Here is an 18,350-nt window from a genome sequence, read left to right as displayed (position 1 = left end):
AGAACAGGTTCTGTAGACATCTATGTAAAATCAGCTGACGAGGGTGTAAAAGGAATGTGCTTCTTCTTGGCGTTAACATCGACCTGTAAGGCTGAGGTCATGCTTGATTTATTTGGTCAGTTTTGGCCCCTTGACTGCCCAAATATGTGAAGTTTAAAGTGTGATGTCTATCATCTGCATGTCATATGGACTCACAGTATAATTTCACTACCGAAGCAGACACCCTATGCGTGTTACTGCAAGTCAGCCATTTTTTAACGTAATTCACTGCAAATTTATTCGGATCAAACCGAATATTTCCAAAAGAATTCGGCTAACTGGCGAATCAAATTTTTGAAAAGTTTGCTCATCTCTAATACTGACCATATTGTATGCTTTGTCTGAAATAATAGTAAACCACTTTTTTGTATATTGGTCTGTGTCAGCAGTAAATTATAATGTGTATATTTTTGTTTCAGGTACCATAGAATTGGGCAAATATATTTTATATCATTTTTCAGTTTCCAATGTAAGTACCTTTCATACCATTGTGAGAAAATCATTCAGCATACAATCAGTAGGTGACATGTAGTAGCATAGAAATATGGATTTTAAATCAAATATTAAGCAGAAATGTATTCTACTGCATGGGCATTGTTAGTAAGTAAGATGGGCTTGAATCAATGTTAATTAGATATCTATCATGTCAGACACATTTTTAAAATATTACAACGCCAGGGCGCAGAAGATTAGATGAGACATATTGATCACTAAGACTTTCTCAATTGTTTTAGTAATGTTTTGTAAATTATGCAATGTTTTATTGTCATATCACAGAACATCCTAACTCTGCACGCAGCAACATCAGAATATGCTGACCCCAATAACCTAAAGTTTGATGAAATCAAAATTTATGGACTTAACCGAGGAACTCTAAATGTCACAGTAAAGCAAAACGGTGTTGTCCAGCCTGTTACTCCTTCTTTTAGTTTTAATAATTACAAGGTAGGTTAATGCAATTGATTTTTTTCTCTAATTCATATGCTGTGAATTATTTTATTAATAAATAAATAAAATCATGCCCAAATAATATCGATTATAAATGCATACATCAGAAATAATATATTTATTAACTACATTTAAAGACGTATTCCAGTCTTGTAATATCGATGACCTATCCTCAGGATTGGTGGTGGTCTGACTCTCAACACTCCTGCCGATCAACTGTTTAAAGGAGCTAGTGCAAGAGCTGCGTTTTCTCAAATGTTTACCTGAACGCCATCTTTATTGTAGCGGTGATGCAGGGTAATTACAACTATTTGTCCCATTCAAGTGACAAACATTGTAGACGATGTGTAGGTGAACATTGAGGAAAATGTGCCTTTTGAAGCCCCTTCAAACACCAGATCATTGGTGGTGCCGAGAATCAAACTCCTCCTGACCTGATATTGATAACCATTTAAGCGCTCTTGCAATAAGTCATATGTGGTAGTGCATGGAGGCTGTATGGCTCCCTAGTATTAAGCTGTAAAATTATGTTATTGTCTATATATCTCTAAGGTAAAATGGGTTTTGAAAAGGTAAAAGATAATACACCAGAGGGTGTTTTCGTATTATATATTTTTTTTAACTGAAATGCATGTACGTTATTTTTTTTACTAAAAAATATTTTTATATCAGGGTTTTAATGTTTGACTGTCTTTTGCATGCATTCTCACACATTTAGGCTGATTAGTCCTGTTCAATATGAAATTAGTAAGACAAGCTATCTGATGGCTCAATCTGTAGACCCCTTCTCTGCTCTCCTGAAAGTTCATGAAGCTGACATCCCTTCTAATTTGAGTTTTTCCCCTTTTAATTTTATTTGGCTGTAAAAATGTCAGCTGACAGATTTCACTCTGAAAATAACTGATCAGCCTGCCATGTATGAGAACACATATAGGCTGCAGAAGCCATTTTCTTTTTACTTTTTAATAACGTCCAATTACAGAAATGATTCTTAGCAAGTGGATTAAACACATATTGTTGATCAGTGTCAAATTCCTTAAAGAGTTGTCCAGTCATGATTAGTGATAAACAGCAGGGGTCATATTCGAATTCGCGATATCTCACGAATATTTTGTAGAATATTAGTCTAATATTCGTAAATTTGAATATTCATTTTATTCTACCATTTTTTTTACTCGAAAAAGGTAATGATCGTGTAATATGCAAATTTTCACAATGCGAATTTTTATAGCAAATTTTTCAACTTTTAGACAAAGAATATTATAGCACTATATTAGCTAAATTGCTCTATATTCGTTTTTTTCGAATATTCGCTATATTGCTATAACTTAGAATATATAGCATTATAGCGAATATTAGAAAAAAACAAATATAAAGCAATTTAGCTAATATAGTGCTATAATCTTCTTTGTCTAATAGTTGTAATTTTTTTCTCATTTGAAGTTCAGATTGGAAAAAAATTACAACTATAAAAAAAAGATTATAACACTATATTAGCTAAATTGCTCTATATTAGTTTTTTCTAATATTTGCTATATTGCTATAACTTAGTTTTTTCAAATATTCGTAATATTCTAAAACAAGAATACATAGCAATATAGCGAATATTCGTAAAAAAATTTATATAGAGCAATTTAGCAAATATAGTGCTATAATCTTTTTTTTTAATAGTTGTAATTTTTTTTCCAATCTGAACTTCAGATGAGAAAAAAATTACAACTATTAGACAAAGAAGATTATAGCACTATATTATCTAAATTGCTCTATATTCGTTGTTTTCAAATATTCGCTATATTGCTTATATTCTTGTTTTAGAATATTACGAATATTCAAAAAAACGAAGTTATGGCAATATAGCAAATATTCGGAAAAAAAAATGAATATAGAGCAATTTAGCTAATATAGTGCTATAATCTTCTTTGTCTAATAGTTGTAAGTTGAAAAATTTGCAAAAAAAACATTTGCATTACAAAAATTTGCATTACGAAAATTCGCAAACAACACTACTCCTAAAGTCAAGTATATTGCAGCCTTCTTATTGGCCCACATGCTAGAAGCAGGGAGGGATCATGTGTACTGATAAAAAGAAAAATTTGAATAAAAAAAAAATTGAATATTTGCAATTACGAATATATATCACTATATTCGAAATATTCGCAAATTTTTGAAGTATCTATATTTAAAATAAAATAAAAATCATAATAAAATAAGTAATACTTACCATACTGATCTTGGCAGGACTCTTGACATTTTCTACTTTTTTCTCATTCTTAGGCCTCATGCACACAACAGTTTCTTTTCACGGTCCGCAAAAACGGGGTCCGTGGGTCCGTGATCCGTGACCGTTTTTTCGTCCGTGGGTCTTCCTTGATTTTTGGAGGATCCACGGACACGCGGAGCCGTGCGGAGCCAAACGGATCCGTCCTGAATTACAATGCAAGTCAATGGGGACGGATCCGTTTGACGTTGACACAATATGGTGCAATTGCAAACGGATCCGTCCCCATTGACTTTCAATGTAAAGTCAGGAGTCCCTTTACTTTCACACTTGCGTTCATATAATGCAGATGGTGGCTCCGTTCAGAGCGGATCCGTCTGCATTATATTGTTAAAACATTTCTAAGTGTGAAAGTAGCCTCAGACGGATCCGTCCAGACTTTACATTGAAAGTCAATGGGGGACGGATCCGTTTGAAAATTGAGCCACAGTGTGTCATCTTCAAACGGATCCATCCCCATTGACTTACATTGAAAGTCTGGACGGATCCGCTTGCCTCCGCACGGCCAGGCGGACACCCGAACATAACTTGAAGCGTCCCCATCACCATGGGAACGCCTCTATGTTAGAATATACTGTTGGATATGAGCTACATCGTGAAACTCAGATCCGACAGTATATTCTAACACAGAGGCGTTCCCATGGTGATGGGGACGCTTCAGGTTAGAATATACTGAAAAACTGTGTACATGACTGCCCCCTGCTGCCTGGCAGCACCCGATCTCTTACAGGGGGCCGTGATCAGCACAATTAACTCCTCAGGTGCCGCACCTGAAGGGGTTAATTGTACTATCATATCCCCCTGTAAGAGATCAGGGCTGCCAGGCAGCAGGGGGCAGACCCCCACCCCCATTTTGAATATCATTGGTGGCCAGTGCGGCCCCCCCTCCCTCCCTCTATTGTAATAAATCATTGGTGGCACAGTGTGCACCCACCATCGGCCCCCCCTCCCTCTATAGCAGTAACAACATTGGTGGCAGTGTGTGGCCTCCCATCTCCCCCCCCCCCGATCATTGGTGGCAGCGTTGTTCCGATCAGAGTCCCAGTTTAATCGCTGGGGCTCCGATCGGTAACCATGGCAACCAGGAAGCTACTGCAGCCCTGGTTGCCATGGTTACTTAGCAATAGTACAATAGTAGAAGATTCATACTTACCTGCTTGCTGCTGCGATGTCTGTGACCGTCCGGGAGCTCCTCCTACTGGTAAGTGACAGTTCTTTAGCAATGCGCCGCACAGACCTGTCACTTACCAGTAGGTGGAGCTCCCGGCCGGACACAAACATCGCAGCAGCAAGCAGGTAACTATGAATCTTCCACTATTGTACTATTGCTAAGTAACCATGGCAACCAGGACTGCAGTAGCGTCCTGGTTGCCATGGTTACTGATCGGAGCCCCAGCGATTAAACTGGGACTCCGAGCGGAACTCCGCTGCCACCAATGATGGGGGGGGGAGATGGGAGGCCGCACACTGGCCACCAATGTTGTTACTGCTATAAAGGGAGGGGGGTGCCCGATGGGGGGCGCATACTGTGCCACCAACGATTTATTACAATAGAGGGAGGGAGGGGGGGACGATGGTGGGCGCACACTGTGCCACTAACGATTTATTACAATAGAGGGAGGGAGGGGGGGCCGCACTGGCCACCAATGATATTCAAACTGGGGAGGGGGGGTCTGCCCCCTGCTGCCTGGCAGCCCTGAGCTCTTACAGAGGGATATGATAGTACAATTAACCCCTTCAGGTGCCGCACCTGAAGGGGTTAATTGTCCTGATCACGGCCCCCTGTAAGAGATCGGGTGCTGCCAGGCAGCAGGGGGCAGTCTTGTACACAGTTTGTAGTGTATTCTAACTAGAAGCGTCCCCATCACCATGGGAACGCTTCTGTGTTAGAATATACTGTCGGATATGAGTTTTCACGAAGTGAAAACTTAGATCTGAAAAAGCTTTTATGCAGACGGATCTTCGGATCCGTCTGTATGAAAGCAACCTACGGCCACGGATCACGGACACGGATGCCAATCTTGTGTACATCCGTGTTCTTTCACGGACCCATTGACTTGAATGGGTCCGTGAACCGTTGTCCGTCAAAAAAATAGGACAGGTCATATTTTTTTGACGGACAGGATACACGGATCACGGCCTCGGCTGCAAAACGGTGCATTTTCCGATTTTTCCACGGACCCATTGAAAGTCAATGGGTCCGCAAAAAAAAAACGGAAAACGGCACAACGGCCACGGATGCACACAACGGTCGTGTGCATGAGGCCTTAATTGTTATTTTATAACACTCTAAGCTGCTTATAGCATAGCTTTGTGGCTGGACACCCCTTTAATAAATCTTTAGTTTTTAATGTGGTTAAGATAATGTGGAAATCTTTATAGGTGTTTATAGTGAGGAAAAAATACAGTAAATAAAATCTGTCTATGTAGACTGCTGATTTTATGGAAACTTTCAGTTAGGCCCCATGCACACGGCAGTGTTTCACAGCCGTGTGCGGGCCGTGGAACCGCGGCCTGGATCCCTCCTGAGAGCAGGAGCGCACGGCGTCACTGGTTGCTATGACGCCGTGCGCTCCCTGCTGCCGCCGCAATACAGTAATACACTGGTATGATCTATACCAGTGTATTACTGTACTGTGCCGGCAGCAGGGAGCGCACGGCGTCATAGCAACCAGTGACGCCGTGCGCTCCTGCTCTCAGGAGGGATCCAGGCCGCGGTTCCACGGCCCGCACACGGCTGTGAAACACGGCCGTGTGCATGGGGCCTTAGACTGACGTTAGCTATAATCTACCACAACCACCGACAGATGTCTGGAACATACTGGAAGCCACACAGATTTTTAATCCATGCAATAAAATTGCATAAATCTATATAATAATTAATACAGTTTTTCTTATAATTCCAAATATTTTTTTCTTTTTACTGAAGTATCTGTTTCAATTAGATTTTGTGCTTTGTATTAGGTGCTACATATAACAGGACTACAGCTGACACTTGGACAGTCTTTCACTGTGGAATGGGATCAACTGGGTCTTGAAGTAATTCCAGACAGTGAAAAGTTTGATTGCCACCCTGCACCTAATGCTAATGAAAACAGTTGTGTCAACCTTGGCTGCATCTGGCAGGTTTGTAAAATGATAAAATGAAATAAAACTATTTGATATATTTCAAGGAAGAAGAAAAAAATTCCATCCATTTTCATGTATTCTTTTTGACTGCAACTCTTGCATAATAGATCAATCTAATCATAGCTTAATAGCTTAAAAAGGGAATGTGTCATAGGAAAACAACCTATTGTTTAAATCAAGTTTTTGTGTTGAACAATTGTTTTAGAATTTTGGTGATTTAAAAAACAAAAACAAATTCTAGGCCAAAAATATTTTTAATGAAATCCTAAAATCTACAGCTTTCGCAGTGGTCACTAGGCCAAATAGTACAATGTATATGTTCTGTACACAGGCTCAGACTGGCCCACAGGTGAATGGGTAAATCCCACAATGGGCACCTGGTCCCTCACTTATAGATAAGCAGCGTGCAGCATCTCAATCAATCTATGTTCATATAAAAACTGAATAGATTATTTAGCTACCAGTTCTCTACTATAGATGCAGGCTTGAGCGAATCGAGCTTCAGATCATGGAACCAAAGTTGATTAATTCAAAAACGTTGTTGTTAATGCGGTTTCCGTATAGCATTAAAATGTATTGGCTCTGTGAAGCCAAACTTCATATTGCTTGAAGTTGAGCAAGGCTTCAGTGAATTACTAAATAAAAATATAAAATATAAAATAGGAATCTGAAGTGGGCTTTGGTACTGAGGTACCAGCCAGTACCAAAGCCCACTTTGTATTCCTATTATAAAATGTTTTTAAATATGCAGATAAGAATACCATAGTTAGTGATGAATGAACATCAGCTGGGCCGATTTGCGAACGCGATCATGCGAACATAATCAAATGTTCGCGAACAGAAAGTTTGCGGTGGGCCCCATTCACTTTGATAGCAGGCGAACCTGAAAAACCTTCAGGTCATTATTGCAGCCACCAAATACTTACAAGAAGTGCACAAATTGTCCCAAAACATGGACAGTGACATACCAGAGGGGGATCAATGGCAAAAATTCCCTCAATAAATATATATTTTAATCAGCGGCCATTTTCATGCATCTTAAAAGGAAACTGTCAAAAATGTGAACTGCTGGAGCCTAGAGAATTTTTATTTTAGGCCACGGGTGTACAGGCCCCAAACATTAGGAATTCACTGGACAGAAAACATCAAGTGATTATGTGGCTTAAGGTATATTAGACGGTCATTGGATAACAATTTTACTTCAGGCCAGTGAAGTACAGGCCCCAAAATTATTAATTCAATGTACAGAAAAAAACAAGTGATTATGTGGCTGGAGGTATATTACACGGTCATTGGATATACATTTTTCTGCAGGGCAGTACAAATAAATGTCCAATACATATGTTTAAAAGAACTAAAAATATAAAATTTGATTGAAAACATGGCTAACGAAATCCCCCCTCTTGAATAAACCCCAAATTATAATAGGTGAAATTCGATAACACATTGTCGTCACAGGTGTTGAATTCCTCCAAGGCACCAACAATTAGGCATTCACCGTACAGAAAAGATCAAGCTATTATGTGGCTGGAGGTATATTAGACGATCAATGGATATCAATTTTTCTGCAGGTCACTGGACTACAGCCCCCAAAAATTATTCATTCACCGGACAGAAAACATCAAGTGATTATGTGGGTGGAGGTATATTAGATGGTCAATGGATATAAATTTTACTGCAGGCCAGTGGACTACAGGCCCCAAACATGATTCATTCCCCGGACTTAAAACATCAAGTGATTATGCGGCAGGAGGTATATGAGATGGTCAGCGGATACACATTTTTCTGCAGGCCAGTACAAATACATGTCAAATACATATGTTTAAAATAACAAAAAATATAATATTGGATTAAGAACATGGCTAATTAAATCCCCCCGCTTGAAAAACAAAAACAAATGATAATAGTTGAAATTCGATAACACGTGGTTGTCATAGGTATTGAATTCCTCTGTGGTCCCAAACATTAGGCATTCACTGGACAGAAAAGGCATTTTATGCCGCTGTATTTACATAAGACAGGGACCATTATTTGTTCTGGGTGGTGGCGGATATGTATGGGCTGGCATGAGGAAATTCAATTAAATGTGGTCGTCACAGGTGTTGAATTCCTCCGAGATCCATGCCTCATTCCTTTTTAGAAATGTGAGGTAGTCCAAACTGTCGTGAGCTAGGCGAGTGCACTTATCGCTCACGATACCCCCTGCTGCGCTGAACATCCTTTCAGACAGGACACTCGACGAGGGGCAAGCCAAGAGTTCCATGGCAAATTGTGCCAGCTCTGGCTACAGGTCAAGCCTGCACACCCAGTAGTCAAGGGGTTTCTCGCTTCTCAGAGAGTCCACATCGGCCTTTAACACAATGTAGTCAGACACCTGTCGGTCTAGTCGTTCCCTGAGGCTGGATCAGGAGAGCAGCTGTCAAAGGGTTGGCTGCAAGAATGATCTCATATCCAAAGTGACCAACACATCTTCAAACCTCCCTCTTCTTGCATGTGCTATAGGATTGGTACTCGCAACTGTTTCTCTGTAGGTGAAAATTCCTCTGCCAGAGCCCGCAAAAGCAAAATGCAGCATCTCTCAAAGGAAGGCCTAAAAATGCTGCATTCTGACAGCCCGCTGTGATGCTGGTAACATGTACGCCATTTTGTTTTTGTACTGGGGGTCTAAGTACATTGTCACCCAGTACTGTTCCTTGCCCTCTATGCATTTTATACGGGGGTCCCTCTTCAAACACTAGAGCATGAAGGACCCCATTTGCACTAAATTGAAAGCAGTGGAGCGACCTGACTCCTGCTCATTGCCCAGGAGAATGTTGTCCTCAGTCTCCTCCCCCCATCTACGGACAACACCAGGGATCCCAGAAAAGTATAAAGCCTGCTCTTCTTGCTCCTCCTCCTCCCCCCAGGCACCATCCTCCTCTGACTCCACTTTAAACTCCTGCTGACTTGTCTCAGATGGATTAGCCCCCCCTGGGAATTCATTCAGCATTGCGACTTCCTCATCTTCTGCTCCTGCTCCTAGACGGCTTGATCAATGACACAAATCAATGCACGCTCCAGGAAGAAGGCGTAAGGTACAATGTCACTGATGGCACCCTGGCTGCGACTGACCAGTTTGAAGGTCTCATCAAATGGCCGCAGAAGTCTGCATGCGTTGCGCATGAGCAGCCACTGGCACGGTGAAAAAGTAAACTCCCCAGAACCTCTCCTGCTGCAGAGTTTGTACAGGTAGTCATTAACGGCATGTTTTTGCTGGAGCTGCCTATCAAGCATATACTACAAGATGGAGTTCCAGCGCGTCGGGCAGTAACAAATGGTTATGCAATGGGAGCATCAGGGGCGAGGGATTATGGGCGGGAGATGGGGCGTGGTGAGTTCAGCAGTCTGACGGACGTTAGGAAGAAAGTGTTCAGCCTCCTCGATAACCTTGCAGGGATGGCCTTATACCTGCGGCCGGACTTTAGACGTCTGAAGAGATGATGGCCCAAATGGGAGTTGTCATTGGATATTTTCAGAGCCCTGGAGCGCAGTCTGTTGGAGAAGATAGTCAAGGAGTGGTAGTGGCAGTCGAGTAGTTCTTTCCGCCGAGCTGATGACCTTTGTAGTTTGCGCTTGTCACTGGCTGATGAGCCGGCATACCAAACCAGAAGAGACGAGCACAGTACCGACTCGATGGTACAGGAGTAGAAGGACTTCAGTAGGTCCTGTGCCATGCTGAACTTCCTCAGTTGTCGAAGGAAGTAGAGCCGCTGGTGAGCCTTCTTTATGATGGACGAGATGTTGGGACGCCAGGATAGGTCCTCAGAGATTGTCGTGCCTAGGAGGCAGGCGCTGGGTACCTTTGCAACTTCAGATCTATCAATGTAGGTCGGGGTGGATATACCCTTCTCTTCCTGAAGTCGATTACCATCTTGACTGTCTTTGTGGTGTTTTAGATCAGATTGTGCGCGCCACACGAGTTGCTGACCCTGTTGATTTCCTTACGGTAGGCCTGCTCATCGCTGTCGCTAATCAGGCCCACGAGTGTGGTGTCATCTGCGAACTTGATGACTTTAACTGATGCCTCCTCCGATCTGCACTCGTTCGTATACAGAGAGAACAGGAACGGTGATAGTACACATCCCTGAGGGGTGCCAGTGTTGGTGACCCTCGGTTTGGAGGTCAGATTGCCTAATCTGACGACCTGGGACCTGTTAGTGAGAAAGTCCATGATCCAATGTCGTAGTGTTGGGTGGACATCAAGCGCCGTGAGGTTCCTCTGCAGGATACTGGGGGGAGATAGTATTAAAAGCCGAGCTAAAGTCTAGAAGGAGTATTCTCGCGTATGTGTTGGGTTTGTTGAGGTGTTCAGTGACGTATTCTAGACACATGTTAATCGCATCGTCAGTGGAACTGTTTGCCCTGTAGGCAAATTACAGAGGGTCCAGCGGGTCCAGAGTGGCCAGCTTCAGGATGGAGAGGACCACCTTCTCTAGGGTCTTCATGACTACCGAAGTCAGAGCCACGGGCCGGAAGTTGTTTAGATCAGAAACACCCTGTTTCTTCGGCACAGGGATGATAGTTGAGTTCTTAAAGCAGGCAGGGACATGTCCCTCCTTAAGGGATCTGTCAAAGATTGGGGTGAGGGCCGGGGCCAGTTGGACTGAGCAGTATTTCAGGCACGCAGGAGTGACACCATCGGGACTGGGGGCTTTGCTCGCATTTAGCTTGGACAGCAGGGTGCGAACCATAGTCACATTCACTGTAGGGGAGTCAGCGAAGTCAGCGAACCGGCAAGATAATGTGGCAGCAGGGACTGGGGTAATAAAGCACAGACAGAAGAGACATTAACTCAGTCAGTGAAAAAAAGACATTTTTAAGATACATAAATGAAAAAAGGAAAATAAAACAAGGAATTACCAAATTAAAAACAAAAGAAGGAAGGTATATGGAAGAAGATAAAGAACTAGCTGACTGCCTCAATGAATACCTCTGTTCAGTTTTTACAAACGAAAATGAAGGAAAAAAGGACCTCAGTTAGGTAGGAAGACTAATGAATCCTTTGATGCATGTTTCTTTACAGAGAAAGAGGTTCTAAGTCAGCTGTCTAAAATTAATACAAATAAGTCACAGGGGCCTGATGGGATACACCCAAAGCTATTAAAAGAGCTTAACGGTGTACTAGCAAAACCATTAACAGATTTATTTAACTAATCACTGGTCAAAAGTGTCGTCCCAGAAGATTGGAAATTAGCAAATGGTGCGCCAATTCACAAGAAAGATAGTAGGAAGGAATCGGGCAACTATAGGCCAGTAAGCCTGACATCAATAGTGGGGAAATTAATGGAAACCATACCTAAGAAGAAGATTGTGGAACAACTAAAATCCCAGGGATTTAAAGATAAAAAACAGAATGGGTTTACTTCAGGGAGATCATGTCAAACTAATCTTGATTTTTTTGATTGGGTGACTAAAATATTAGATGGCGGAGGTGCAGTAGACATCGATTATTTAGACTTTAGTAAAGGATTCGATACTGTCCCACATAGAAGGCTTATCATTAAACTTCAGTCTTTGAGCTTGGACTCCCATATTGTTGAATGGATTAGGCAGTGGCTGAGGGACAGACTACAGAGGGTTGTAGTCAATGGAGTATATTCAGACCATGGTCTTGTTACGAGTGGAGTACCTCAGGGGTCTGTGACCCATATTGTTTAATATCTTTATCAGCAAAATTGCAGAAGGCCTCGATGATAAGGTGTGTCTTTTTGCTGATGACACAAAGATGTGTAACAGGGTTGATGTTCCTGGAGGGATACACTAAATGGAAAAGGATTTAGGAAAACTAGAGGAATGGTCAAAATTCTGGCAACTAAAATTGAATGTTAATAAGTGCAAAATAATGCACCTGGGGCATAAAAACCCAAGAGCAGAATATAATATCAGTGATATCTGAGGAAAGGGATTTAGGGGTCATTATTTCAGAAGAAGACTTGAAGGTTTGCGGACAATGTCATAGAGCAGCAGGAAATCCTAGCTGAATGAATAGGGAGTGGCATTGCCAGTAGAAAGAGGGAGGTGCTCATGCCACTCTACAGTTTACTGGGGGGGGGGGGGGGGGGCAACTGGTATATCACACCAGTTGCAATTAGTTGTTCCAATAGCGTTTGTCCCTGTGTATAGCTACGGTATTTCAGCATAACAATACTCAAATGCTGCACAATTCAAATGCACTATATAGAAATTATATTATAGGTATATCATACCCCTGCCTCAATCAGTTTTTTTGGGGGGCAACTGGTATATCACAATAGTGTTTGCCCCTCTGTATAGCTGCAGTATCACAGCAGAACGGCACAGAACTGCTGCACAATACAAATGCACTATAATATACTTTTTATGTCAGTATGTCACACCTATCGATAGCACACCTATACCAGTCCTTAAAAGGACTTTTGTGGCCCTATTTAGCTAGCGTTTGGTGTCTCTAACAGTCTGTTTCTGCTCTACACATCAACCTATCCCTAAATTGGCAAAAGACTGAATGTAAAATGGTGGCCAGATCGGGTTTATTTATAGGGTAGGGGGTGTGTCCATGTGCTGAAACATCTCAATTCGCTGTCCTGTCCCACCTTATGGATGTGTCATGGGTCAAAGTTCGGCACAATGCAAAAGAATATGGCACCGGCGGACATCAGCATATGTTTGCCTGTTCAGCGAACCGCAAACGAGCAAAGTTAGCCGTGAAACGACCACTGGGCGAACCACAAGGCCATCTCTAACCGTAGTAATTCCCTTTGTGACTTAAGGCCAGATGAAGTTTGGTTTCACTGAGCCAATACATTTTAATGCTGTATGGAAACAGCATTAACACCAAAGTTTTTGAACAAATCAACTGTGGATCTATGATCCGAAGCTAGATTCACTCAAGCCTATATAGATACGTCAGGGGGCTAAGATGACTTCCAGGTATAGTGCAGGCCTGTCAGCATCCTCTTTCTCCAGAGACCCACCTTTTTGAAGTCACTGAGTGGTCCCCTATAATCATCTTGAAGGTTTTGCTGCTGCCACTGTGTGAGCGGTAGTGTTTGCTTGTAACTTTATAATAGGCCCCCAGAATGAACTTTACTGGTGGGCTCTAGGCAACCCAGTCTGACACTGTCTGCATAGATCACTTTTCAGCAGTCATCTTATTATCATAATAAGAGAAAATATAATGACAGCTATATAACCTAACCATTTCAATTCTTCTTACCCACTTTTTAAAACTGGATAACCGTTGTAGAAATGCAGATAGGCCCAAAAAGCCTCAAAACTTCATTTTGAAAACAGAATTTTGAAGTTCGGAGCTTAATAAATTCTCCCCATAACGTTACTTCCAGTCTATTGTATCTGTGGTCCATTTGACTGCTATAAAGCTTGTCTCCAATTGCTGTTAACTGATCAGACAAGAAGGCCACTCCCATTTTCTTGCATTAAAAAAATAATACATAATTTACAATCAGAAACAAAACAATTGATTCCATTTTTCATACACATGTTCTTTGAGGTGACTACTCAACTAAATGTTAATAATAGCCAGTACATAGAATAGTATTTATAGCGTACAGCACTTAAAATGCTGATTTTAAATGGATAATAGAAATTTGTGTTCTGTGCAGAGGAAGCTCCAGGGGAAACATGTCACCCCTAATTGTATTTACAGTGCATTTTACACCCTGGAAACATTGTCACTTCTGTTCATATTCTACTGCATGATGACACATTAGAATCAACACATTGCATACTATAAATAAGCACTTAACTACAAGTACTGTCGCATAAACAGTTGTGCAAGGAAAATCACACTGGGGAAAATTTTCAGCATGCCCATTGATGCCTGAACTGTTTATGCTTGGGGCGTGAAGCCCAGAGAACTGCACAAAGAAAAATTTACTTTTTCCACATATTTTTGAAAAGCTATTGCTATATTTTATAATCATATTTAAACATTCACTTTCTCTACATAATTCAAGTGTGCAAAGTGTTGCTGTATTTATGAGTTAAATATCATGGAAAATTGGCTTCCATTGCGCGAAAATAATCAGGAACAAACCAGGACCATGTAGAAAAACTTTTTATTTTTTCATTTTTTTTTTTTTTTTTTTTTGGGGGGGGGGGGGGGTGATCAGGCATGCATGAAAGGCAAGTGATCAGAATGTACACAAGCAACATAAGGCCCAAAAATCTACTTGCTTGAAATTGGCAGTTAAGGTTTCGATCAGCTAGTAGTTTGGATCACTTAATTTAAGTTTTTAACTAAAAGTACTTATTCTGCACCAAAAAAGTAACACAAGATGCGCCAAAATTATATCTAAACTAAGTTGTTCCAAAATGATCACATGCCTACATTAATATTCACTCTAAAAAGGATTTATGCCAAAGCGGAAATCTGTTGAGAAAACTGGAAGTGATTAATAAAATTACATTAGCATTATCATGTTTTTTAAATGTGTTATCAGAGAAAAGGCACAAAAAAGCTATGTTATAAGCATACTCCAGACAAGTTTAAACTCATGATTTTTATTTTTATTTATTTGGTTAAAAAGTCAGTTTCCTGCAGAGCTGGACATATTTTGTACTTCTTTATCTTCTCCCACAAACTGGCATAAAAATGTTGCCATTGATGAAAAATATTGCAATTAGCATCAGAATGTTGCAAATCTGCACTCATTTATTATGCTTTGTATGACATCTGATAATATTGGTCTCAGCTTTCACCACTTTCATCTCCAGTATTAAAAGTTAGTTAATTCGCAAATTACACCAAAATTTATAAATGTTAGCAGCACAATGTATATTAATGTAGCAGAGATCAGATTTTCATTTAGTAAAACTAGAATTATAGAAAGACCTACTGACTTATCACAGTAGAAACAAAGAAAAAAGGAGCTCATAGTACCAAAAGAATAATAAATTTTGTTAAAGCATGATTAAAATAACATAAATAGAAAAAGTCAGTAAGTGTGATGCCGTAAACATGATAAAACAAGAGCGGAGGACAGAAAAAAAAGACAAAGGCACGCCGAAACGTGCGTTGGGGTAGCGCCACCCTGGGTCTCTTTGCACACGGTCTGTTTTAGGTGAGCTCCTGTCTCCTGCTGCCCTCCTTAGGCTACTTGACCTTGTTATTTCTATAAACTTGGTCCCTAATTGTTTGATCTGCAGCATATTTCCATCTTTACCTGTTTGCACACCATTTACTGCCTACAGGAGTGTTATGTGCTGACGAGTGTCTCACCTGGTACTTATTTGTCTTATTATTCTTGCATGGGTTGGGCACTGTACCCAGTATTCATTCCCATGCTTTATAGAAACATTGTACTGTATTTTTTGATCCGTGTTCTTTCCTCCCAGGGTGGTGCTTTTCTTTTTCTGTCCTCCGCTCTTGTTTTATCATGTTTACGGCATCACACTTGCTGACTTTTTCTATTTATGTCATTTTAACCACTTCAGCCCCGCTAGGTGAAACCCCCTTCATGACCAGGCCACTTTTTACACTTCGGCACTACACTACTTTCACCGTTTATCGCTCGGTCATGCAACTTACCACCCAAATGAATTTTACCTCCTTTTCTTCTCACTAATGGAGCTTTCATTTGGTGGTATTTTATTGCTGCTGACATTTTTACTTTTTTTGTTATTAATCAAAATGTAACGATTTTTTTGCAAAAAAATGACATTTTTCACTTTCAGCTGTGAAATTTTGCAAAAAAAACGACATCCATATATAAATTTTTCGCTAAATTTATAGTTCTACATGTCTTTGATAAAAAAAAAATGTTTGGGCAAAAAAAAAATGGTTTGGGTAAAAGTTATAGCATTTACAAACTATGGTACAAAAATGTGAATTTCCGCTTTTTGAAACGGCTCTGATTTTCTGAGCACCTGTCATGTTTCCTGAGGTTCTACAATGCCCAAACAGTAGAAAAACCCCACAAATGACCCCATTTCGGAAAGTAGACACCCTAAGGTATTCGCTGATGGGCATAGTGAGTTCATAGAACTTTTTATTTTTTGTCACAAGTTAGCGGAAAATGATGATGATTTTTTATTTTTATTTTTTTTCTTACAAAGTCTCATATTCCACTAACTTGCGACAAAAAATAAAAAATTCTAGGAACTCACCATGCCCCTCACAGAATACCTTGGGGTGTCTTCTTTCCAAAATGGGGTCACTTGTGGCGTAGTTATACTGCCCTGGCAATTTAGGGGCCCAAATGTGTGAGAAGAACTTTGCAATCAAAATGTGTAAGAAATGACCGGTGAAATCTGAAAGGTGCACTTTGGAATATGCGCCCCTTTGCCCACCTTGGCAGCAAAAAAGTGTCACACATGTGGTATCGCCGTACTCAGGAGAAGTTGGGGAATGTGTTTTGGGGTGTCATTTTACATATACCCATGCTGGGTGAGAGAAATATCTTGGCAAAAGACAACTTTTCCAATTTTTTTATACAAAGTTGGCATTTGACCAAGATATTTTTCTCACCCAGCATGGGTATATGTAAAATGACACCCCAAAACACATTGCCCAACTTCTCCTGAGTACGGCGATAGCAGATGTGTCACACTTTTTTGCTGCCAAGGTGGGCAAAGGGGCACATATTCCAAAGTGCACCTTTCGGATTTCACCGGTCATTTTTTACAGATTTTGATTGCAAAGTACTTCTCACACATTTGGGCCCCTAAATTGCCAGGGCAGTATAACTACGCCACAAGTGACCCCATTTTGGAAAGAAGACACCCTAAGGTATTCCGTGAGGGGCACTGCGAGTTCCTAGAATTTTTTATTTTTTGTCACAAGTTAGCGGAAAATGATGATTTTTTTTTTTTTCTCTTTTTTCCTTACAAAGTCTCATATTCCACTAACTTGCGACAAAAAATAAAAAATTCTAGGAACTCGCCATGCCCCTCACGGAATACCATGGGGTGTCTTCTTTCCAAAATGGGGTCACTTGTGGCGTAGTTATACTGCCCTGGCAATTTAGGGGCCCAAATGTGTGAGAAGTACTTTGCAATCAAAATCTGTAAAAAATGACCGGTGAAATCCGAAAGGTGCACTTTGGAATATGTGCCCCTTTGCCCACCTTGGCATCAAAAAAGTGTCACACATCTGGTATCGCCGTACTCAGGAGAAGTTGGGGAATGTGTTTTGGGCTGTCATTTTACATATACCCATGCTGGGTGAGAGAAATATCTTGGCAAAAGACAACTTTTCCAATTTTTTTATACAAAGTTGGCATTTGACCAAGATATTTTTCTCACCCAGCATGGGTATATGTAAAATGACACCCCAAAACACATTGCCCAACTTCTCCTGAGTACGGCGATACCAGATGTGTCACACTTTTTTGCTGCCAAGGTGGGCAAAGGGGCACATATTCCAAAGTGCACCTTTCGGATTTTGCAGGGCATTTTTTACACATTTTGATTGCAAAGTTCTTCTCACATATTTGGGCCCCTAAATTGCCAGGGCAGTATAACTACGCCACAAGTGACCCCATTTTGGAAAGAAGACACCCCAAGGTATTCCGTGAGGGGCACTGCGAGTTCCTAGAATTTTTTATTTTTTGTCGCAAGTTAGTGGAATATGAGACTTTGTAAGGAAAAAAGAAAAAAAAAAGAAAAATCATCATTTTCCGCTAAATTGTGACAAAAAATAAAAAATTCTAGGAACTCGCCGTGCCCCCCACGGAATACCTTGGGGTGTCTTCTTTCCAAAATGGGGTCACTTGTGGCGTAGTTATACTGCCCTGGCAATTTAGGGGCCCAAATGTGTAAGAAGTACCTTGAAATCAAAATGTGTAAAAAATGGCCTGCGAAATCTGAAAGGTGCCCCTTTGCCCACCTTGGCTGCAAAAAAGTGTCACACATCTGGTATCGCCGTACTCAGGAGAAGTTGGGGAATGTGTTTTGGGGGGTCATTTTACATATACCC

The 18,350-nt window shown here is 40.9% G+C and overlaps 1 protein-coding gene across 3 annotated transcripts in view; it reads left to right on the top strand.

The window, feature by feature from the left end:
* SI (sucrase-isomaltase) overlaps positions 1–18,350 on the top strand; it is a 360,959-nt gene that overhangs the window by 223,454 nt on the left and 119,155 nt on the right. For all 3 annotated transcript variants that reach the window (XM_044289835.1, XM_044289836.1, XM_044289837.1), the window contains 3 exons: positions 459–508; positions 817–984; positions 6,230–6,391. In XM_044289835.1, coding sequence (XP_044145770.1) covers positions 459–508; positions 817–984; positions 6,230–6,391 — 380 coding nt within the window. The remainder of the gene's footprint in view (positions 1–458; positions 509–816; positions 985–6,229; positions 6,392–18,350) is intronic.

The sequence above is a fragment of the Bufo gargarizans genome, chromosome 4 (genome assembly GCF_014858855.1).
Source record: "Bufo gargarizans isolate SCDJY-AF-19 chromosome 4, ASM1485885v1, whole genome shotgun sequence".
Taxonomy (NCBI): domain Eukaryota; kingdom Metazoa; phylum Chordata; class Amphibia; order Anura; family Bufonidae; genus Bufo; species Bufo gargarizans.
This window is presented reverse-complemented; position numbering and strand designations above follow the sequence as displayed.